The sequence below is a fragment of the Balaenoptera borealis genome, assembly GCF_965194805.1.
Source record: "Balaenoptera borealis genome assembly, chromosome: 9".
NCBI lineage: Eukaryota > Metazoa > Chordata > Mammalia > Artiodactyla > Balaenopteridae > Balaenoptera > Balaenoptera borealis.
Window position 1 is genome coordinate 14110356 of NC_138873.1, and position 24202 is coordinate 14134557.

At 38.7% G+C, this 24202-nt stretch overlaps 1 protein-coding gene across 8 annotated transcripts in view; it reads left to right on the forward strand.

Moving 5' to 3' along the window:
* SYNE1 (spectrin repeat containing nuclear envelope protein 1) overlaps window positions 1-24202 on the forward strand; it is a 445509-nt gene that overhangs the window by 228535 nt on the left and 192772 nt on the right. For all 8 annotated transcript variants that reach the window (XM_082405389.1, XM_082405392.1, XM_082405394.1 and 5 more), the window contains 13 exons: window positions 2685-2828; window positions 3632-3796; window positions 7442-7759; window positions 8462-8617; window positions 8773-8943; window positions 9571-9897; window positions 11518-11670; window positions 11984-12151; window positions 14400-14576; window positions 16575-16721; window positions 19695-19820; window positions 21139-21315; window positions 22617-22882. In XM_082405389.1, coding sequence (XP_082261515.1) covers window positions 2685-2828; window positions 3632-3796; window positions 7442-7759; window positions 8462-8617; window positions 8773-8943; window positions 9571-9897; window positions 11518-11670; window positions 11984-12151; window positions 14400-14576; window positions 16575-16721; window positions 19695-19820; window positions 21139-21315; window positions 22617-22882 — 2495 coding nt within the window. The remainder of the gene's footprint in view (window positions 1-2684; window positions 2829-3631; window positions 3797-7441; window positions 7760-8461; window positions 8618-8772; window positions 8944-9570; window positions 9898-11517; window positions 11671-11983; window positions 12152-14399; window positions 14577-16574; window positions 16722-19694; window positions 19821-21138; window positions 21316-22616; window positions 22883-24202) is intronic.

The following is a 24202-nucleotide window of genomic DNA, read 5'->3' on the forward strand; positions in this document are numbered from 1 at the left end:
TTCCATTTGTTTTCTGACAGGTGCTTCAGAATTGCCATAGCTGTACAGAAATGTGCTCACCTGAATCCTAGGGCTGTCCACATAGGCAAACTCTATTTGGGGTTTACTATGATTTCTAATGGCTTCTTAACCTAAACTTTTGTTTGTGGCTATTTTGTTAGTGAGTGAAAATGTCCTCTTCCAGGAAAACCTCATAGACGCATGTTTTATGATATATTTAAAATTTGGCAACTTGTAATAGCTTTTCATACCTTCAGCCTGCTCGTCATTCGGAAGTAAAAGTACTTTCTTTTCTATCACATCCTTTTATATATCTACTTTTGTATATTTTTTATAATGCTTATATTAGTACAGTACTACATGTAAAGATTATTTAATAGATAGATGGATAGATCGATGGTAGATAGATAGATAGATAGGTACTGGAGGTATGTTCTTAAACCTCTTTTTTGCTGATATTAGTATTCACACATAACAGGTTGGAAACCTTTGTTTTATTCATCCACGGCATATTCATTGGATGGCCTATTCTACCTAAAACTTATTGTGTCCTAAACAGTACTCATTATCTTCTACCCCAAATCCTTCACTCTCCTATATTCTCAGTGTCAGTTCTTTTGTGTCACCCCACACTGAATACCCGAAACTGGGAACCTCGTTTTCCCACCTCCTACTTTCTTACCCCCGCTTTGAATTAGGCAGTAGGTCTTGCTGATTCCAGTTCAGAAGTGTCTCCTGACTCTAATCCATCCTTCTTTTCCTAAATTGCAGCAGCTCACCCCGTCTCTTGTCTCCATCTCCCGTTAGCTTCATATGAAGGTGAATGTCTCTCTTTCCTGCCTGAGAGTTCTGTTGCTTTCCACTGTTTACAGGATCATACCAATCTCCCTCCTCTAGTTTGTAAGAATTTTAATAATCTCTTTGCCAGCCTCATTTTGCTCACTCTCCCACCCTCCTTCCACCCTTGTGCCAGTCTTACTGTATTTCTCACTATTTCCTGAATGTGCCACATTAAATGGAATTAAACGATTCCATGCCTTTGCAGAATCTCCTCCCTTTTTCACAGAATACTTGAGCTGTGCCCCAGCACCTGGCAACCTTCTACTTACCTTTCTGAATTAGTTCAGAAGCTATCTTTTCTATGAAACCACCACCACCCGAGGCTTAATTAGTTCTACTGTTCTCTGTTGTTCATATCTCTTTATCAGTTTTATAGAATATATGCTTACATACCTCTCGCCCTCAGTGGTTAAAGATGCTTAATTTTCTTTTTATCCTATGCATTTGGCTCTCTGTCTGACACAGAGTAAATACTGAGTAAAAGTTATTTGAATGACTAAATGGCCTTACGTGACCTATGCCAAATCACTTAACATTTCTGGGTTTGCATGAGTGTTTGCATCTGAAAATTAATCTACTCATAATTATCTACCCATCGTATTGTTATAATGATCTATTGCTTTATTAATTATTCATCTATTCAATAAATATTTACTGAGAACTCGCTACATGCAGGCATTGTGCTCGATTCCAGGTAGATAAAACAGACAAAGGTTGTATTCTGGAGGGGACACCTATACTCATCCGAGAGTGCATGAATAAACAAATAATTATAACTGGTGATAAGTGCCCTGAAGAAAAAACTGCATGTTTTGAGAGAGAGTCATCGGGACAGGGCAATTACAGACTGCTTGGAGTCGGGGGAGGGGGAGGAGAGACTGGAAAGGCATCTCTGAAATAGTAGACGGAAATGATGCCCTAAGGAATTTAGTGCAGAGAAATCAGTTTGGGGAGGAGGTGGGAAAAGAGCATTTCAGATGGAATAATCAGCATGTGCCTGAGGAGGGAGAGAACCTGGCTCAGATAAAAGGGAGCTAGAAGAAAGGCTGGGTGTTGCTGGAGCCGAGAATAAATGGATGGGTGCTGCCAGGTGATCTGGCAGAGGTGGCAGGGACCAGATCCTGCATTGCCATGAGGATGCTAGCCTGTGGATTTTCTACTTGATCCTGACCGCCTTGGGAAGATTATCAGTGTTTTAAGCTAGGGAGTGACACGATTCCCTTTAGAATCTTACAGTCTTTTATCACTCAAGCTGCTGTGTGGAGTGTGGACAAAGGGACTGGGCAGGAACTGGGGGCAGGGAATCTGCCCAGCAGGATATTGCAAAGGTCCAAGTAAAAGGTGATAGCAGCGGGGCCTGGGGGTTTGCAGGAGACAGGAGAACACATGTCAGGATATAGTGAAGAGATAGAACTAACAGGATTTCATCATGGATGGAGGGAGAAAGGGTGACTCCAGTGGTCTGAATTGACCAGCTGGGTGGGAATGGTAGCATTTACTGTTTGAAAAAAGACTGAAGGGGAAGGAGGTTTATTGGTGGCTGGGGAAGGATGGGAATGGAGTAGAGCTCAAGAGCCCATTTTTGGACAAATTAAGTTTGAGGTTTCCAAGTCAACTGGAATCAGTATCTCATAGACAGTTCTGGGCCAGATATCAAATACACCCCCCGACTCATATAGATATAGATATAGATATAGATTGATGGATAGAGTGATCTATCTGTCTACAGATAGATAACCTGAGATCACTTGCCAAGTATGCAGTTTAAATATCCTAATTTTAGTAGTACCGTTGATATGATTATATATGCACCAATTCCTTTATTTTTTTTTAATGTTCTCTAGTTATTAAATGAAGAAGTGCTGAGCCACAGCAGCTTGCTGGAGACCATTGAAGTCAAAGGAGCTGGCATGACAGAGCACTATGTCACCCAGTTAGAATTCCAGGACCTGCAAGAACGATACAGAGACATCAGAGAGCGGACCAAGGTATGGCTCACCGTGTTCCACGCAAACCCACTGAAAATGCAGTGTTTGGAGCTGTGCTTATTTAAAGACTCATTTATTTGGGGCAATGACAGCCTTATGAAAGCAGATAGAACAAAAAAAAGCAAAATGAATTTTAATACTTTGAACACCCCACTGGCAAAACCAAACAAAAACCCTCAACTATTGTTAGGATATGAAAGTTACTGAAGGAAAATAATTCTCAATTAAAAAGTCCTAGAAATGTACCTATTGTAGAAAAATTGGGGGCAGCTTCATAAGGAAGACTCATAAATTCTTTAATATGTCGGGTGATGAAAATGTTCTAAAGCAGGAAATAATCACCAATAATTTTTATAATACTGTGCTTTATTTATTTCTTTGTGAACTTTCAGCACACCTTACTTTATTAGACAAAGTACATGAAAAATTAAATCCACAGTGAGTCCCAATGCTCACTGAAGGCACAATATAAGAATTTCAGTTTTCTTCATTAGCAAAAATGTATTTTTATGACAAATAAAGTTAATTCATTTTTTGGAATATCCATGTGACATTTCATAAGGAATTCAGAGATCAGGAAGATAATTCAAGAAAGTGATCTTTAAGACCCCTTTTACTCCCAATATTACATTTTTTTATATTTTTTGCCTAAATCTTAATGTTTTACTCTTCTAGGAAACATTCATATTTTAATGATTTAACAATCATGCTTTTCTAAAATTCCAAAAGTGAATTCTTACAGTACGTTGAAACTGCATGTAGAAATGTATACCCATCTTAATCATCTTGCATGCTAATAATAGGAAGCAGTAACCAAGTCTGAAAAGCTAGTTCGCCTGCACCAGGAGTATCAGAGAGACCTGAAGGCATTTGAAGCTTGGCTGGAGCAAGAGCGAGAAAAGCTTGACCGATATTCAGTTCTTGAAGGTGATGCCCACACTCACGAGACAACGTTGCGGGATCTTCAGGTAAATTCTACTTCATCATAAAACAAGGGAATTTTCATTCTGAATATAGAATCGTAATTTTAAGCAGTGGGAAGTTACTGTCACCTTAAATCCTATAAACAGCTGATATATATTAAGTGAAACCCTAGTAAGGTCTGATCCTGTAGCATTTTGGGACCTCGGTAGCGTATGCTAGTCGAGATCGTTTGATAGGCAGTTTAGACTGAGCAGGACTGGATCTTGAGGAATGCGTTAAGTTACTAAGGTGGCCTCTGACAGGAGTGCCTAGTGGTCTCACTTATGGTATTGACTGGCCCACCTGCCTGTTCCTCCCTAAAGGATTGAATTAGATGTGGAACACAGCTGCAGGAGTCAATAGCACGTGACACTTCTCAGAGTCAAATCGGTGGCACCATCTTAGGCCATCTGGTTTTAACCCAAATCTCCCACATTGCTGAGGATACAGGCCCAGGGACAGAGACCTAGAAGAAGGAATTCGAGGAGCTAGAAAAAGCACTGGTGCTCAGGTAAGCAGTCTGAGATTCAGGGCGAGATGGCAAAGCTCATGGGGAAAGTGGTCCTAACCCACTTATTCATTGACTTATTCAACATTTACTGAACACCTAATGCAGTGCAGACACTGTACTTGGCTAGCTACTGCAGGTAAAGATGATTAAAATATTATTCTTGCCTGCAAGGAACTTGCATTCTAAAGAAATGCAGACCCGTTGATAGGTCGTAATGATCTATCTAACAATGTGATAAGGACAATAATAGAACTACTCTATTATTAGGGGTCTTATGGGAGCATCAAAGAGAGCCCCTTAATCTTACCTGGAGAGACAGGTAGGGGTCAGGGGGTTCCCAAGAAGGGGAAACCAGGCACACAGAGTAGAGAACAGAGAAAGGCCAGCAAGACAGCTCCGCGTCCCACCAGCTCCGTGTTGGCACTTACTGAACACTGTCAGCTCTTATCGGAATTGATTCAGGATTGGGCAACATGTACCTACAGCTCACACAAGGTGGAAAAGCAGGACTGAGATGGTCATCGCTGGCATATAACATTTCTGGCTATTTCAGTGGGTCTCAGGGAGTGTTGTGTAATGGCGGGAGTGCACGGTTGGGATAAGGAAGTTTGGACTCTGACTTATGGTGAGAACTGACCCTGGGTGACTTTGGCAGAGGTAAACGTCTCTGACTCAGTTTTCTCCACAGAGTTGTTCTGAGGAAGGATTAAATGAGATGGGAGAAAAATCTTATTTAAATAATAGTCCATTCATGAAATAAATATACAGCAGAAGTTGAAGAGTCATAGTTTCATTAGCTTATTTAAGGATCTCATCCATTTTATTCTTAATAGTAGCATACCCTGGTCTGCTAGGGTTAGCTGTTGTAATTTATCTTAATGGAATGGACTTTGTTTTCTGGCTATAACCTCTCCCAGCACTTCACTCCAGACGTTCTTGGCAAGCAAATGCCAAGCTCTCCAAGTTCTGTGTAGGAACTAGGCCAAGAAGTCACTTGTCACCAGCAGGTGTTTCTCCTGTTCCAGAAGAAAATGTTTCACTTTGGTCAGTATTAATGTAGCCCAAACCCAAACCTAACTCCAACCTCTCAGTTCACTGTGTATTAATTCTTATTGACACTGTCTTATTCTGAGTCACCACAAATGTTAAAAAGGGAGGGGAGACACTAAGGCAGAAATTGGTGGTGGAGACGTGACATCCCAACTGCACTACTTCAGGGTCCTGATGTCCTACAGCTCGCTTAGTCATCTGGGGATCTGCCAGCAGTGTGAAACATGTTCACAAATTATTTTGCATTTACTGAAGGCTTAATTTGAGTCTTAGAACATATAGATTTTTAAAATATTTAACTATATTTTCCCCTCAGAATAAGTACTTGAAATGTGGTATATATATAAGAATTTATCTAATGCAGTGATTTGTAGAATAGTGAAAACTGCTATAAAATAGGGAAAGGGTGATATACTAAGAAGATTAGGGGCTTCCTTGGTGGCTCAGTGGTTAAGAATCCGCCTGCCAATGCAGGGGACACGGGTTCGAGCCCTGGTCCGGGAAGATCCCACGTGCCATGGAGCAACTAAGTCCATGCGTCACAACTACTGAGCCCGCGTGCCTAGAGCCCATGCTCTGCAACAAGAGAAGCCACCGCAATGAGAAGCCCGCGCACCACAACGAAGAGTAGCCACTGCTCGCCGCCACTAGAGAAAGCCCGTGCACAGCAATGAAGACCCAACGCAGCCAAAAATAAATAAATAAATAAGTTAATTAATTAATTTTTAAAAAGGAGATGAATTAGGGCAAGGATCAGTAGGTTGTAGCCCAGAACCCGTACTTTAAATAAGGTTTTATTGGAACACAGCCACACCTGTTTATCTATGTAGCGTCTATGGCTGCTTTGGCGCCACAATGGCAAGGTTAGGCAGTTAAGTACTTGCAGCAGAGATTGTGTGGCCCACAAAGCCTAAAATATTTACTATCCAACCCTTTATGGAAAAAGTTTGCCAAACCCTGAATTAAGGAAAGAGATTGTACAAAATTACCTTTAAAAATTTTTAGGAATTTTGGAATAAAATTTCTGTTTGTCATCATTTTGATTAATATTTTACCATATAAATTGTTCTTCTCTTCCATTTACAATACATTCACATTACAACATTCTTGGAGTGATATCATAGCTGAGGACAAATGTATCCAATAGTCTGAACCATATAAGATTGCTATTTCTATAGGTAAAAGTGGTCAGATATGAGCAATTTCATTGGTATTAAAGATTTTTTAATAATATTGTATTCTGACTAAATATGTTGGCACTTCTAACATTCTTGGTAGGCTTTGACTTGGCCCCTTTCAACTTTAGATGATGAGATCAAGTAACACAAGTGTATAATACCGTTTTGCCAACATCTTTAAGGATATGAGTTTTTCTTTCTATAAAAAAAGTAGTTTATGCTCTTCAAGACTTGATTCATACTAAATTTGTAGGGTAAATTTCTGGGACTTATGCTTTGGTGGAGGGAAATGTATTTGTACCTAGGAGTACCTGATGGGCAGGTGTGATAATTCAGCCTTCCAGGTTTGTATGCCCTGTACCCTCCAGGGCCAACTTCTCTTTGCCATCGCATTCCCTAGAACATCTTTGGCAAAGGATCCCTCCTTAGCAAAAACAAGGTCCATTGTTCTTTTCTCAGCCACACATGTAGCACTGATCCCATTCAGTGTCAAAGCAAGAAACCTGAGGCTCTTTAAACAGGTTAGGAGCCAAAAAAAGCCTAGGTTATTATATTAAACAATAACCCTTTAATCACAGTGTTTTTTGTCTGTAGGCTGAAAAGCCAAATTTCAGACATTGCTTCTAAGATGACTGAGAAAAATATTTCTCTTGGTGTGTGTATTTGTGTGTATATGTGTGCATTCTGATTAATTTAATTGGAAATATTTCAGAATCTTTCTCCTGACTTGGGAGACAGTATTCAGTTTTCGGTACATATTTTTTTGTGTAAGTCGGAACCAAAGCATTCTTTCCTAACATGAAGCTTTCTTGAAGCCAACGTGAAGGGCACAGTTGGCTTGAGTGAGACATGATCACCTACACGGGTGTAAAATGTGAGTGAGGTGTGGCAGCCATACCTTTCCCCTACAGGAGCTCCAGGTGCACTGCGCAGAGGGGCAGGCCCTGTTGCATTCAGTGCTGCACACCAGAGAGGAAGTGATACCATCGGGCATCCCCCAGACGGAGGACCGGGCATTAGAGTCTCTCCGGCAGAACTGGCAGGCTTACCAGCAGAGGCTGTCCGAGACCCGAACTCAGTTCAATAACGTAGTCAACAAACTGAGGCTGATGGGACAGAAGTTTCAGCAAGTAGACGAGTGGCTGAAAGCAATGGAGGACAAAATGAGTCTCAGAAGTGGACGTCAGTCTAACCGGGCGGCCAAGGAGATACAATTACATCAGATGAAGGTACAACTAACGTAAATTCCTCATCTTTGTCAAAGTAGCAGTTGCCTTGCATAATTTGTTTCCTTAAACTATTTAGTAACTTCTGGTCCAAGGTTTAGCTTTTGCAAAATCTCTTTCTACTTGCAAAGAAATTTGATGTACATTACAATGGAGCATTCTTCTACCAGCAATTATTTATTAGAATCCTAAGGCAGTCTAGTTTAATGAAGTATTTTATATTTTCTTCCCAAGCTTTATTACCTTGCTTGGTAAAGATACATGAATGCTAGTGTCGCAATAATTTGTTTATGGCTCTGATTTGAAATTGCTCTAATGTACTACATTGACATAATACTTGAAAATTAATTTTATTCTAATTTTTATGTAGATTCAGTGCACAGGATCAAAATAATCCTTAGGCCTCTGGAACTTCTTTTCCTTATTCATCTATTTTAAAATTTATCTAAGTACAACAAAAAGATATAAAAATATATGTAATATAGACAGAAAAGCACTCAGACTCATTAAGTGTACAGTTTTTATCATGTTACTGGAATTACATTTTCATGAAGGTTTTATGTGAAGTATTTTCAGAATTATATCACAGGATAAGTATATTCTAACAATACACTGAAATCGTTTTCTAGTAAGAAGATATATTTATTTGTCTTACTCAAGAATCTGTAAGATTGAACCTTTCCCTCCAATACTGTGTCATTTCAGAAGTGGCATGAAGAAGTCACTGCGTACAGAGATGAAGTTGAGGAAGTGGGAGCCAGAGCGCAGGAGATCCTGGATGAGAGCCACGTGAGCAGCCGAATGGGCTGCCAGGCCACCCAGCTGACGTCCAGATACCAAGCCCTTCTCCTGCAAGTGCTGGTGAGTGGGCCACCCCTGCTCATCATAGGCCAGCAAACTTCACAAGCCAGATGTTCTTCCTTTGGCTAACTTCCAGTGAAAATAATACGTGTTTAGCAAGAAAGGCACTGGCACAGGTCTTTAATCACTGTTCAATTGTGTTTCTTCTTTCAAAGGAACAAATACAATTCCTGGAGGAAGAGATCCAGAGTTTGGAGGAATCAGAATTATCTCTAAGTTCCTATTCGGATTGGTACAGCTCTACTCACAAAAATTTCAAGAATGTGGCTGCCAAAATTGATAAAGTAGATAAAGTGATGATGGGGAAAAAAATGAAGACATTGGAGGTAGGCATGCAAATATCAGGTTTGTCTCCCAACGCTTCTTCTTTCACAAGCTGTTCCCGTCTCCGCATAGAATTGGGAGTGCATGTGTTCATCCCCGCCCGGTATGATCGGTGATCCTTGGCTCACCATTTCACTCTAAATTCCAAGTTATAATCTCTTAAGCCAAAGACTGGCTTTCATTTATTTGTGTTGTGAAGCCATTTCAATGTCTTACACATGACTGGGCAAGAAATTCTTAACTAAATTCCAGTTTGACACTAAATATTAAAAGAAAAAAATTATCTCAAATTCATGGCACTGTGCGTTAATAGAGTTTTAACTCAGATCTATAGGAGCACTGTTAAGGACAAGAGAAACATCAAGTTCTTCCTTAAGTCTCTGATTTGGAAATGATATGCTGATCAAAACTTTAAAAGACCTATATTGAAGTAAAGAAGATTCCTGATTGCTGGCGGGGCAAATCTGATTATAAACTTCAAAAAACATATTTTAAGGAGAAATCAGTGGACTCAAGAATGGGACTTGAAAGGCTGTTCTTTAAAAGGAAAGAAATAATGCTAAGTTATTTGCATTTATCTGTTTGTTTATTCATTTGTTTGTTTGTATTTGCTTCCCACTCTTTCTCAGGGTTTGCTAAAAGACATGGAGAAAGGCCAGAGTTTGCTCAAATCAGCCCGAGAGAAAGGAGAGAGGGCTCTTACATACTTGGAAGATGGTGAGGCAGAGACGTTAAGAAAAGAGATCCATGACCACGTGGAACAGTTGAAGGAACTGACCAGCACTGTCCGGAAGGAGCACATGACTCTGGAAAAAGGCCTTCATTTAACAAAGGAATTCTCAGATAAATACAAAGCACTAACTCAGTGGATAGCAGAATACCAAGAAATCCTGCACATTCCTGAAGAACCCAAAATGGAATTATATGAGAAAAAAGCTCAACTATCTAAATACAAGGTAGCGTGTTGTTACTAACTGACAGATGCACGAGGACGTCATGTAGGACTGAACTGGTGGGACGTGGTTCCTGGTTTGTGTCACCCTTAGTGAGTGCTAGAAAAACTCCTTAACATGCCTGTTCTGCTGGTGGGGAGTGGTATAGATTTATTTGGCTAGAAACACTACATCAGACTTATTTTTCCATTCAGGAATTGTATTTGTCTGATATTCAAAGGTTGTATCAGTAAATGGAGATCTATTCTGACAGTGTGATCCAGGTATGTGGATCACCCAGAAAAACCTTCTTGGCATTAGGATCTCACACCTACAGATTTTATCTTTCATGTAGAGTCTTTCCTTCATCTTTTGGTACAGAAGGCCTATAAACTGACCTATGGTAAATTCAAAAGGAGACATCCTATTTCTAAGAAAATAAATTCTAATTAACCGACTGTAGTTAAACATCTTAGAAATTAATTTTTGAAAGAACAAATGGTGATGTGGATATCACTATACATGCTGTAGATATAAATATTTCACATGCTCAAATCTGTGAAACAGTTATCGAAGCTTATACATGGAATAGTCTGTTTTCTAAATTTGACCCAAATTATTTAGCGATAGTCTTTAAGAATTACAGTGTGATGGCTTGCCTCAAAGCTTTTCCTGTCGGAAGCTTTTTCCTCCTCCAGCCAGTATGTCTATTCCTGTCCTTGGTTCTTCTGCCTAGCCTGACAGTGTGTCTTTGAAGGTGTTATATAAGAATCACACTGCTTCTTCTTTTTTAGATCCCTCTGAGTTCTTGATATATTTAAATAGCACTTTTAGGCCATCATAGCAACGTTGCAACTGGAATTTGTCTCCCAGACTTCACATCCAGCTCAAGCTGCTATTGGTTTCACGAGTCAAAATCAAAAGATAGCACCTCGCTCCCTTCATAGAGAATTAAGGTTTATTTCTCTGCCGAAAGGAATGAGCTAGAAGCCAGCAATATGAACCATGTTAAATTTAGCTGAATGTAACTCTTTTCCATACTTCTCTCTGCGCATGTGAAGGGCTATTTGATGTCTTACTTTTACTCTGTATTGAAAAACTGTATTAGCCATAAAAAGGCATTCTCTCTTTATTGCTTTATACTTATTAATTTTTAAAGTATATGTCAGATCTTTATTTTTATAAATTTATTTATTTATTTATTTATTTTTGGCTGTGTTTGGTCTTCGTTGCTGCATGCGGGCTTTCTCTAGTTGCGGCGAGCAGGGGCTACTCTTTGTTGCGGTGTGTGGGCTTCTCATTGCGGTGGCTTCGCTTGTTGCAGAGCACAGGCTCTAAGCACGCAGGCTTCAGTAGTTGTGGCACGTGGACTCAGTAGTTGTGGCTCGCGGGCTCTAGAGCGCAGGCTCAGTAGTTGTGGCGCACGGACTTAGTTGCTCTGCGGCATGTGGGTTCTTCCCAGACCAGGGCTCGAACCCGTGTCCCCTGCATTGGCAGATGGATTCTTAACCACTGCACCACCAGGGAAGTCCCATCAGATCTTTATTTGAAGTAGATAAACTTATACATGCCAACGTATATGTATATATTCACCTTGATCACGTAGGTGAGCTGGCTCTTGTTGTTTTTTCTTTGTAATTCAAGTCACTCCAGCAAACGGTGTTGTCCCATGAACCGTCAGTACAATCAGTGAGAGAGAAAGGCGAAGCCCTCCTGGAGCTGGTGCAGGATGTTACTTTAAAGGACAAAATAGATCGACTTCAAAGTGATTACCAGAACCTCTGCAGTGCAGGAAAGGTAAGGAGTGATCAGAAATTCAATACCAATGTGTGTATTTGCCACAAAGGGAGTCCTGACTCCTTTTTATCTGTCAGAAGATGTTAAGGCCTGGGATGGGTCAATATTTTTCCTTTTATTCAGATGGGCATTTTAAATGGCAAAACGACTTTGTGGGTTGTGTTGTGGTTTTTTTTTTTTTTCTGTTTCTAGTAAGTTTCTGATGTATGTAACTCTACCTACCCTATGAGTTGTCCTGGGCTTTTAAAAATATGAAAGTTTTGAGTAGATTTTTGGCTTGAAAGTCACTTCTAACGGACACCTGGCTTCACAGGAGCATGTTTGCCGTCTCGAGGTGAAAGTCAGAGACCACGAAGATTACAACGGTGAGCTCCAAGAAGTGGAAAAGTGGCTGCTGCAGATGTCAGGAAGGTTAGTGGCACCCGACCTCATGGAGACAAGCAGTCTAGAGACGGTTACCCAGCAACTGGCCCACCACAAGGTATGCCTGATCGCTAAGGAGCTGAAGAATACAGGGTGGCTTTAGCAGGTGTGCCATGTGTCTGTGTGTGTGTGTGTGTGTGTGTGTGTGTGAGTGCACGCATGCACCTCTCTGGGTCGTAATGACTGCACTTAAAGAATCAGGTCTGAGTCTCAAGAATGACTGATAATTGAGAACAGTTCAATTTAATACTTAAGTGACTCAACAACAGCTGAATCCTGGCATTCACCTTCTGAACATATTGTAGCATTTTTCCCAGCTAATAGTTTTTCATTGCAGAATATAATCTTTAGGGAGTAATTTATCAAAGAGAAATTATCTTTATTTTAGAAAAGTATAGCCAAAGATAGGACACAAAAATAGTAGTCACAGAGTCTGGGTTCTAGCCAGACTGTCTTCTTCCTAGTTGGGGGGACTTAGCCTCTCTGTGCCTCTGTTTTCTCCTCTGTTAAAGGTGATAATGACACCAGCCCCATCACGTAGCTGTTGTGGTCATCACAGGAGATAATGTATGTGAAAGTATTTTGTAAACCATAAAGTACAGTACTGATATGTGGTGTTAGTATATTTATTAATATGTATTTTTAGTAATTATATGTGCCAGATGACAGATGTCATATAGTCACAATTTTATAGAGCCATTTTGGTGAGCTTAATGGGAAACTGATTTTTAGTCGTGACATGGTAAATATCTAGTAGCGTGTCTTAGGAAGACCAGTTAACCATTCTGGGCTTCAGGATTCCTATAGGAGAAAATTTTATTTAGCAAATACCAACAGAAAAGTAACTACATGATATAGTCCGTTTGGCACTGAGAAAATACCCTCAGTAACCTCATGATGTAGTGGTTCCATTCCGGCTCGAAGACAAAATGTTTCTTTTCAATATGGCATATATAATAACTGTTAACCCAGCACCACTGGAAAAAAAGTGGTGGACCCTGGGCTGCTGAAGGACCACCTGGTTTCCCTTAGATGTATTGATGTGTCAGCCCAGGAAACTGTGTGTTGGAATGTCACTTGTCATTAGCATTGTAAGGAAATTAGAACCTGATTTGAAAAAGTTGGTTCCTGCTCTCTAAGTGATCTTGTGAGAAAGCTCACTAGAGAACACAGGTGGGTATAGTGGTGTGTGTGAACTGGAATCGGGCAGAGACGGGCCCAAAGCTGGGGGCTGTGCCATTTACTACTTGTGAAACCTTGAACATGGTTTTTCTTTTCTTTTTGGCTGTGTTGGCTCTTCGTTGCTGCGCCCGGGCTTTATCTAGTTGTGGCGAGCAGGGGCTATTCTTCATTGCGGTGTGCGGGCTTCTCATTGCAGTGGCTTCTCTCGTTGCGGAGCACAGGCTCTAGGTGTACAGGTTTCAGTAGTTGTGGTGCACGGGCTTCAGTAGTTGTGGCTCGCGGGCTCTAGAGCGCAGACTCAGTAGTTGTGGCATGCAGGCTTCAGTAGTTGTGGCTCGTGGGCTCTAGAGCGCAGGCTCAGTAGTTGTGGTGCACGGGCTTAGTTACTCCACGGCATGTGGGATCTTCCCGGACCAGGGCTCAAACCTGCGTCCCCTGCATTGGCAGGCGGATTCTTAACCACTGTGCCACCAGGAAAGTCCCTTGAACATGTTTTATAACATCTCTGTGCTTCAATCTCCTCATCTGTAAAACAATAGTAATAATACACATTTATCTGGGCTTATATATAGTCCCTGCACTATAGCAGGTGCTTAATAAATGGTAAGTGATAAAGGTTATTTTTATTTTTATCAATATAAATATTATTAGATGTAAATTAGATCTTACATAATTTAGACATTCGATTATTACATAAATCAGATATCATATTAGATAAATTAGACATTAGTAAATTAGATTAAGTTGTAATTAGATTATTTTAGATATAAATTATACCAGAATTATAATTTAGAGAGCTGAAAAATGTACTAACATCCTTCTTGCTGGTAATAATACCATGGAGCAGATCTCTAACTGAGGTGAGCCTCATGAAATCACTTAAAGGTTACTTCATTATTCGTATGTAACTTAATCCATGAAATTCATTAACTTTTCCCATTGGAGTATCTCTGAAAATATACTTTTTTTTTTATTTGTTGATATGGTAACCAAGACAAATTGCAAAACTCTTTTAAAAACATTTTAAACAGAGAAATGATTGATCTTAAACTTTCTGTTTGATGGATAGATTATTTAAAGACTAAAAATGGAATGAGAACTCAGTATTTGTTTCACTTTTGTAGGCAATGATGGAAGAAATTGCTGGTTTTGAAGACCGTTTGAACAACCTTAAAATTAAAGGCGACAGTTTGATCAGCCAGTGTGCAGACCACCTCCAAGCGAAACTTAAACAAAATGTACACTCTCATCTGCAGGGCACAAAGGATAGTTACTCAGCCATCTGCAATACAGCCCAGAGGGTGAGTACCACTGGAACATTCTAGAATAATGAAAAATTAAGGAGAAAAGCTGTGCAAACTGGAGGTTTTTAAAAATAGTTTCTGTGCTTCAGTCTTTGGGATCGTTTTGGTGTTTTTCCAGACAGAAAATAAGAGGATAGATTTCATAGTCTCTATGTGAACATAGAACTAACATATCATATATTTGATTGATGTGATGAAGTGGTGAATTTCAGACATGTGGTTTTACTCAATCCCTTTATTCCATGAATTGATTATGAAAAAAATTTTTAATTTTGTTTGTTTTTATTTGCACACCATCAATAATACTTCTTTCTAATTTGCCATTTATTCTATAACATCAAAATAAGTTTATTCTGTAAGTCGCACAATAATTATTTCTTTTTAACTCTGTGCAGCCCAGGTTCTACTCTAATTCCGTATTTTTATGTATTCATATAGAAATTGAGAAAAGAAGTAAGCACCAATTTCGAGGTATACTTCAGTGGGTATCCCTCCAATAAAATGGAATCCTTAATGTTATAGATATAAGTCTAAGATAAATAAGAATCGCCCTTTTAACAACAATTAAGTAAAATTAGTAGATTACTCTTTATTATTCTGGAATTTATAAATGACACTGAGAAGAGTCCTTCTATTTTTGTTCCTGGGCTACTTAGTAAGAACTGGAGAAATACAAGTGACATGGGGAGAATTATCTGTGTTCATCACGATAATAAAAAAAAATGCTGGGTGACATTAATTGATCCCTAGATTTGGAAAATCCACCTTCAAAAAGTTAATAAAAAAGAGAGATAAAAGAATCTAACAAATAATTGCAGATGATGACAAAGGGGAAAAGGGGGTGAGACAAGAAAAACAGCAGCATGGAGCTTTCTGGTGGGCTCATTTGTTCGCTCACTCAACAGAGATGTCTTAGCACTGTCTTTGTAGCAGACTTTTTCTGTGCGTAAGGGACACAGCTTAATTTTTCTTTTTAATTAGTATATGTTCGAAAGACAAATATATTTTTAAAAGAAACTTTTAAAAAGTGAATGAAATTCTAAGAACAGAGTCAGAATCTTATAATTAAACTTTGCAAAAATGTTAAAGAAAGCAAAATACCTTTTTTCTTTTTAGTTCTGCTTGGAGTAAAAATAAATAAGGGATAGTCCCAATATCAGATAAAAATGATTAATAGATGACAGAGAAAAGCAGAATTCAATTACTGCTTCTGTTGTCTCAATAAGGAAAGAAAAGCCAGTCTAACCTCAAAGTCTTTTTTTCTTTATTTTTTTTTTTGATAAAGAGTTTGCTCAGAAAACATCATAGGTATATTTCACCTTGATTTCAAGGAAACATGTAGTAGTTTCTCAACATATCTTTGTGGATAAAATGGAAATTGCTTGGCTGGTTGAGGATTAATTAATTGAATAGACGCATTAGAAAATGCTTGGGTTATTCTAGATTATTGTTGTCCTGGAATGTAACTTCTAAGATGAAATGAGGGCATCAAACTCTCCCCTCCCCTGTGTTATAATTTAGTTCCAATTTACCCTACCCCTAAAACAGAAGCTTTTCAGTTAGAGAAATATTGGTTATCTTTTCATGAGCTGGCATTTTATTTTTACTTTTAGTTTCTAGTTTAAATGAAAAGGACAATATTTATACCATGGGGGAAAGCTGCAAAAACTTTCGATTTATGTTTGACCAATTTACTTCAAAGATTTTATGTGTTCTAACACATTTCTAGCGTTACATTAACCCTGCCCACCTTGTCTTTCCATGATCAGGATATTATGTTGTAATGTGTGGGTTGAGAAGTTATAAACTGGGGCATAGCCCATGTGCTTTGCAACATTTTGGAACATATGCAGACTCCGTAGATATGTGTCTGGTTTTGGGGGCCATGGTGGGGAGAGGGATCCATTTAAAGTGGACTTGTTTCATTTGCTTCCAGTGATCTTTTTAGAGATATAAAACAGCTCTCATAACTGCAGCATGATTGTTCTGTCTCAGGTGTACCAGAGTCTGGAACATGAACTTCAGAAGCATGTTAGTCGACAAGACACCCTGCAGCAGTGCCAGGCCTGGCTTTCTGCAGTCCAGCCCGATTTAAAGCCAAGCGCACATCCCCCTCTCAGCAGGGCAGAAGCCGTTAAGCAGGTAGTTTGTGATTGCTGAAAGTTTATGTTATGCTGTGATTCATTCATTCGATGAAAACATGTTAAGTACTTATTATGTGCCAAATTGTGCTGGTTGCTGGAGATATAAAAGTATAAATAAGGTCTGAGCTTGATTCCAGTCAAGTTCACATTCTAACCAGGAAGACGGACGCACAACTGAGGTCAATCTGGTCGAATAAATAGGGCATGGGCACTGTAGCCAAAAGATCGATTCAAGTGCCTGCTCAACGGGGTGACCATGGGTAAATCACTGAATTTCTCTGAGCCTCAGTGTTCTAATAGGTAAAGTGATTATAAGTATGCTTGCTTCTGAAAGTTATGAAGAAATTCAAATGTCGTACCACAGTGTACATGATTTGTAAACAGAAAAGCAAAATTAGCCTCTCCTGCATTTTTTGGCACAAAACAAGGTGCTTATTAAATAATTATTGAATGAATGCTGAATGAAATATTAATTGTTATCATGTGAAAGAAACCTATGGCATATTAATTTGACATCTACATGCTTAAAATGTTGCTGCTGAGACTTCATCAGAATATTTGAGGGATGTTTTTAAATTTTTTGTACTAAGCAACTTTTCTGGGTAGTGCAAAGAATATATTTTACAGGAATTTAGTTGTAAAGGTTGCTGCCAGATAGGAAGTAATGTAAAAATGCAATTTTTTTTTACCTCAAACTGAGATTAAAATAATATGCTTGTTCATTTAGTCTGCTTAGAGAATATGTGCAGTTAATATGCCCCCCAAAGTATACTTTCTGGCTTAAATGATTTACATTATTTAAATCATGAAATGGCTCACAGAAGTGCATGTATTACACCTTATAAAAATAGAATATGGACAAATCAAACATGGCTCTCCTTGAATCAAGAAATGAAGTAAAGATTGTCTGTATTCTGCTTTTTCATTAGACTGTGAGCTTTCTTGGGTCATTCATTGTCTTGCGGCTGTTTGTTTCCAATGTACTTTATTCAGAACAATCCAGACCAAAGCTTGATTCTTCTCCTTTGTTCCCAAAAAAAGAAGTAAAAGGGGGAAAATAACATTAATCCCAATGACCTTTCGCTAGAACAGGAAATTTCCTACAGCTACCCGCGTTAGCTGTGGTTGCAGGAGGAAGCTCATCCTTCTTGGGCCCCAGATTCAGTGACTGCATGGTTCATTGTTTTGCTCTCTGCCCCTTCCACACTGCTTCTCAAAATGGTCTGCCCCCTTTTGGAAGCAACAGAGAAGGGAATTAGAGGTATTGGAAACACCTGGACCTCAGTTGTTCTGAAGGGGAAGAGGTTTTTTGTTGTTTCTTTTTGTTTTTGTTTTGCTTTGTTTTGATCAGTCTTTCCTTTGGCAAGTACTGCTTTCATGTAAAGTCGAGCAGGTCCTGGGTCATTAGTTAGCTTGGATGTGTCACTGGAGAATTCCACTACTGACAGGGTGTCAGACTCTGGTCAGGCTTTGATTGGCTGCAGTTGAATTTGGTCAGGGTCCCAGGGTGCATCGTGTATCCCCAGGGCCTCCCACATGGTACATGCTCAATACGGTATGTAATGATAATATGGTCCTCACTACCATTAGTCAGTGACAGACTGATTTGATTCCATTAAGAATGTCATTTGTTTTCATAAGGCATGATGTGAATTTGGGGGAATGAGAAGAAGTACTATCAGATTTGCCCTTGAAATTGATTTTTAGCAAAAATTTTTCATAACTGTTTTGTCATTGACAATCAACAAGCTGCTCCCAGTGCTTTTGGAATCAGGCCAACTGTATACATTTTAAAATAAATCATTATTTTTTTAAAGTAAATATATTTATAAAATAAAAATTCAGATATCTCATTCTCTTCTCATTTCCAAAGGCTGTTTGGGACAGATAACTTTCTCTGAGCCATGGGTACCTGATGGGATGGTTTTGGTTAATGGCTAATGATACTAATTGAAAGTGAAACACCAGTCAGTTTGTGCAATGGATAAAAGTTTAGGTGCTACTTTCCACTTAATGGGAAATTGATCTGTATTTGTTACATTTATGTGAGAATGATGTGTCTAGGCAACCCACACAGCTTAGAGGAAATATATTGAGATGAGTCAAAAAGTTAGGCTCCATTATTAGCTATGATTTTGGAAGATCACCTGCTGTTTCTGTAGATCAACTTTATCCCATACAACTTGCAGTCAGTACCTCCTTCCCCATTAATCACAAAGATGGAGTAAGCGAAAGCCACTTCTCACCACCCCTACCACCCATCGCCCTCCGTCAGGCCATCATCACTTCTCATCTAACTCCTGCAGTAGCCTGACAACTGGGGATGCCAGTTCGGTCCCTGGTTGGGGAACTAGGATCCCACATGCCACGCGGCAACTAAGCCCATGCGCCACAACTAGAGAGCCTGCGTGCTGCAACTACAGGCTCTGGAGCCTGCATGCCACAACTACAGAAGCCCACGCTCTCTGGAACCCGTGTGCCGCGACGACTGAGCCCGCACACCACAACTAGAGAAGCCCACGCTCTCTGGAACCCGTGTGCCGTGACTACTGAGCCCGTGCACCGCAATAAAAGATCCCACGTGCCGCAAAGAAGACCCGATGCAGCCAAAAGTAAATAAATAAATATTAAAAAAAAAAGAAAAGAAAAGAAAACAAGCTAGAATGTGAACAGAGAATCTGGAAAAACTGTGGAAGTTTCTTGGTTGTTCCCCTTTCCCAGACCATACAGGCTAATTAGAGTAAGAAACACCTGGTGGACAAATGGCTCCCTGCCAGTGTGTTTGGAAAGCTTTCTTTTGAGTAACTAATATATGTCATTTACAACAATGGTGAAAATACTGAGCATAGCAAGGTTATTTTTGAAATGTCAACAACATACCACAAATGGTACAAATATTTGCTATCTAAATATAGCATGCATCTCTTTCACCCTGACAAGTTTTTTTTTTTCTCTTTGTTTGTTTTTTCAGGTCAAACACTTCAGAGCTTTGCAGGAACAGGCAAGGACCTACTTAGATCTCCTTTGCACCATGTGTGACTTGTCAAACTCTTCAGTGAAAACCACAGCAAAAGACATTCAACAAACAGAACAAATGGTAAAAGTTAAAAAATGACATTGGATATATCTGACTATATTCTCTTGCTTGAATGTTAGATGTGAAAAAAAATTTCTCCTTGGAGTATTCTTGCTATAATACTCCTACAAGCATTATAATAAATATGTATTGAATTTCAACTAAGTCACAGAAAAGTAGGCACACTCTAATACTGATGCCACTGAATTGGAAGTGAAATATTTAGTCCCATTGAACTGCTAAACATTTGCACCTCTTTCCTCTTCTCTTTTCTCCTCAATTACCATTCTCTCTTCCTCTTTTCCTATTTTTTCACTCACTTTTTTTCTTTTCTCCTTTTCCATTGTTTTCTTTCGGTCATATTTAGTGTGAAAGGGCCTCCTGACCCTTCCTATTAGGATGGCAAACATCTGTCATGACCCTTCTAATTCATTGGCAGTGGCTGAGTGTGGTGTTAAGAATTCTGAAGCTGTATCTGGGCCCTTTGGACAGTGTTGTAATGAGTTAGCAGTACCTGCCTGCAGCAGACAGATGGCGCCACAGAGGCCGTGTGTTTGCTGCTGCTGCCTTAAACTCTGGAACACAACATGTTCGGATGAAAAAAAAAAAAAGACTTGGTTTTGGTATTTAATTGATTAAATATTCCAGAATAGTAAAATGATCTAAAGGAAAAAAATAATGAAGAAATTAAGATAATTAAATAATTATAATATAGATATTAAAATAATTAAACTAATGTATGTTTTTTTACTTTTATGTTTTATTACATTACCAAAGCAAGTCTGTATTTAAATCCTTAAGAAAGATGATATAGCTCCTATATTTTTTTTTACAGAAATGATTTATCAAAATAAGTTATATGATTTCAAAAACCAGTGAAGCAGATCTAAACATATATCCAAAATGTTAATAACTCAGTGTTCTATAAGAAGTATCAGCAGCTGTGCACTAGAGAACAATATAAGTCTTTTCTAGTTAACCCCAAGACCAAATTGATGACTCAGTCAAACAGATGTATCCACTGAAATGCCCAATGTGAAAAACCATTAGGGCAGCTTCTGACCTAATAAATTGTTAAAACTTCTAGACCGTCACAGCATTGATTGAAATCATATGGCATAAGTCTTAGACATTTGAAGTCTTTAGAAAACCTAAATATAAAATCTGTTTTTCTTGAAGCAAATAAAGAATTCTTTTTGGATTTATCACTCGTGTGTGTGTGTGTGTGTGTGTGTGTGTGCGCACACGTGTGTTGGCCTGTGTACATGGACAGGCTCATTCATTGAACATAAATGTTTCTGTCCATTGCTGCTAACTTTTGCCTCTGTGTTTTCTGCAGATTGAACAAAGGCTTGCCCAGGCACAGAACTTAACTCAGGGCTGGGAAGAGATCAAGCACATGAAGGCTGAGCTTTGGATTTACCTCCAGGATGCCAATCAGCAGCTGCAGAATATGAAGAGGAGGCACTCAGAACTGGAGCTAAATATTGCACAGAACATGGTGTCTCAAGTAAAGGTAGGAATTAACGTGTCTCCAGGGGAGCTAGAGGAGACCAGGACGGGTGTATGTCAATCAATCCTTACACATAGTTATTTAAGGAATGAGATAGAACAACTTTCATTTGGTGCCAGAAAAGTATAGCTCAGAAAGTAAACGTTCAGATATTTTCCTGGAGCTCCAGTTGGCCACTTGCATTGAAGGACATTCACTCTGTAGCTTATTTCTGAATAAAGAACTGTGGTTTAGCTAGCAGAACCTGAAGACTCTGCCATTAAACAAACATGAAGCCTTGTTATTCATTAGCTTTTCATCACAATATTGCTAAAGCTGTAGGATTTATCAATTTATTAAATATATATTTAATATATAAAACATATTAACATACAACTGATTTAAAATGTAATAAAATATTTATATAATTTAAAATATAATAGAAAATTATTATAAGTATATTAACTTGATGGAAGTTGTACCAGATTTTTTATTTTTAAAGAATTCTTTTTTTTTTTAATTAATTTATTTTATTTTTGGCTGCGTTGGGTTTTTGTTGCTGTGCGTGGGCTTTCTCTAGTTGCGGCGAGTGGGGGCTACTCTTTGTTGCAGTGTGCGGGCTTCTCAATGCAGTGGCTTCTCTTGCTGCGGAGCATGGGCTCTAGGCGCGTGGGCTTCAGTAGTTGTGGCACGCGGGCTCGGTAGTTGTGGCTCACGGGCTCTAGAGCGCAGGCTCAGTAGTTGTGGCGCACGGGCTTAGTTGCTTCGTGGCATGTGGGATCTTCCTGGACCAGGGCTCGAACCTGTGTCCCCTGCGTTGGCAGGCGGATTCTTAACCACTGCGCCACCAGGGAAGCCCTGTACCAGATTTTTAACAAACCTTAACACATTTTTTCTCTGTGACAATCAGCCATTTTTATTTTCTACTGGGATATTGTTTGCATATGCAGGAAGAAGAATGGAAAGAATATAAATTAGATTTTGTTCTCAAAATCATGAACTTTAAAAATTTTTAGAAAACTAAGGATGTACTTTAAGATAAAATATTGACTCTTTTCCTTAGTGGCAATAATATTGTTTCACATTTATCAGTTTTCCTTTATACTTTTCAAAGTAACACAAGAAAATACCACAGTACCCTTTGATTCTTAAACACTTGGAAATTTGTTCATAAGGAAGTATGATGATTTTAGATTTTCTCTTTGTCTCTCATTATACATTCTTCAATTACATAAAGTGTTCAGAGGTATTGTATCTATGTCTCAATCTGTATTTATTTGGGGGGGGGGGTTATTCAACATTATTTTATTGTTGTTATCCTTTAGGATTTTGTTAAGAAACTACAGTGCAAACAGTCATCAGTGACCACTATTACAGAGAAGGTGGATGAGTTAACCAAGAAGCAGGAGTCTCCTGAACACAAGGAAATAAGTCATTTAAACGACCAGTGGTTGGATCTGTGCCTTCAGTGCAACAATCTGTGCTTGCAAAGGGAAGAGGATTTCCAGAGAACACAAGATTACCACAACTGTATGAATGTCGTCGAAGTGTTCTTAGAAAAATTTACTACAGAATGGGATAACTTAGCCAGGTAACAGCAATTCTCCAGTGGGTCACCAAAATGCTAAGCCAGAAATTTCTTAATTTCTATAAAAATCAAAAATGTCTTTCTTACATTTTAAACATTCATTTTCTATCATCATAAATATTGATAAAACATTATTAAGAATATGGTGTCATCTGTATCCATAATCATGATTTTCCTTGCTCAGTGTTAATTTAAGCAGTGAGTAAAAGGAAAATATTTGAAAATGGCACCATTTCTACCTGTGACCTCAAGGAATATTTCAAAGCTGTTATACTGTGAGTTCAAAGAATATCCCAAGAATATTTCTAGTTTTAATTACCAGTTATGGGACTATCATCTATGATTTCAGGACATGAATCCTTCTTGAATCTATAGTTCCACGGGTTTCTTGTCAATTCTGTAAAGTAACACATTCTGTGTAATTCAGTCTAGTTTTGTCTTGTACTTGTGGTATTCTAGAACTTAGTGAACAATCTAAATTCAATTAATGTGTGTCTTATTTGATTTTATAGCAATTGAAACCCTCTTAACTTTTTCTTTGAAAAGGATTCCCTCTCTCCCACATACACTGAGTCATCATATGGAAATCTTTCTATGCTCTGATCACTATAATTGTTAAAACCTGTACTTCTTCTGCCCAGATTTATCAATTTGTAGCAATTAAAACTGAAAACATTATTCTAGCTGTAGTTAAATCGTTAAACCATGGGGTTTTTTGGTTTGGGGTGTTTCTTTTTTGGAGGAGGTACACTACTTTCTGATTTGTTTACTTTTTCTTGATGCTCAGCATTTTACTAATCTTTGGGATAAATCCAATATCAGCAAAAACCCATATTTCAGACGGACAATAGGCACCTCCATCTGGTTAACCCACAAACACCTCAGATCTAATATGTCCCAAACAGAACTCATCATATGGCCTCCCAACACTCTTCCTCATACTTCAGAACTAATCGTTTTGTAAGTGAAAAAGACTCTAAGATTGAATTTTCTCATATGTGTTTTGTAGTCAAAGGGATGAGAATTCTTTGCATTTCACAGTTATCTCGAAAGATTTCTAACGATAAACAGAAAATATCTAAGTTCCACACATGAGCAGCTGTTAGAGCCATTGGTTATTTCTTACACATGGTATACCATCTAGCACTGGATTGTTTACTGGAGCTTCTTCTCACAGGAAAGCACATAAATCACAGATCACTTAATTTCTCTAAGTGCCTTTCAAGAATGCAGTAGATCAGTGTTTCTCAATATTTAGTGTTTCCTCAAATCATCAAGGGAACTTGTTAATATGCAGATCCTGCTCAGTTGCTAAGAGTCAGA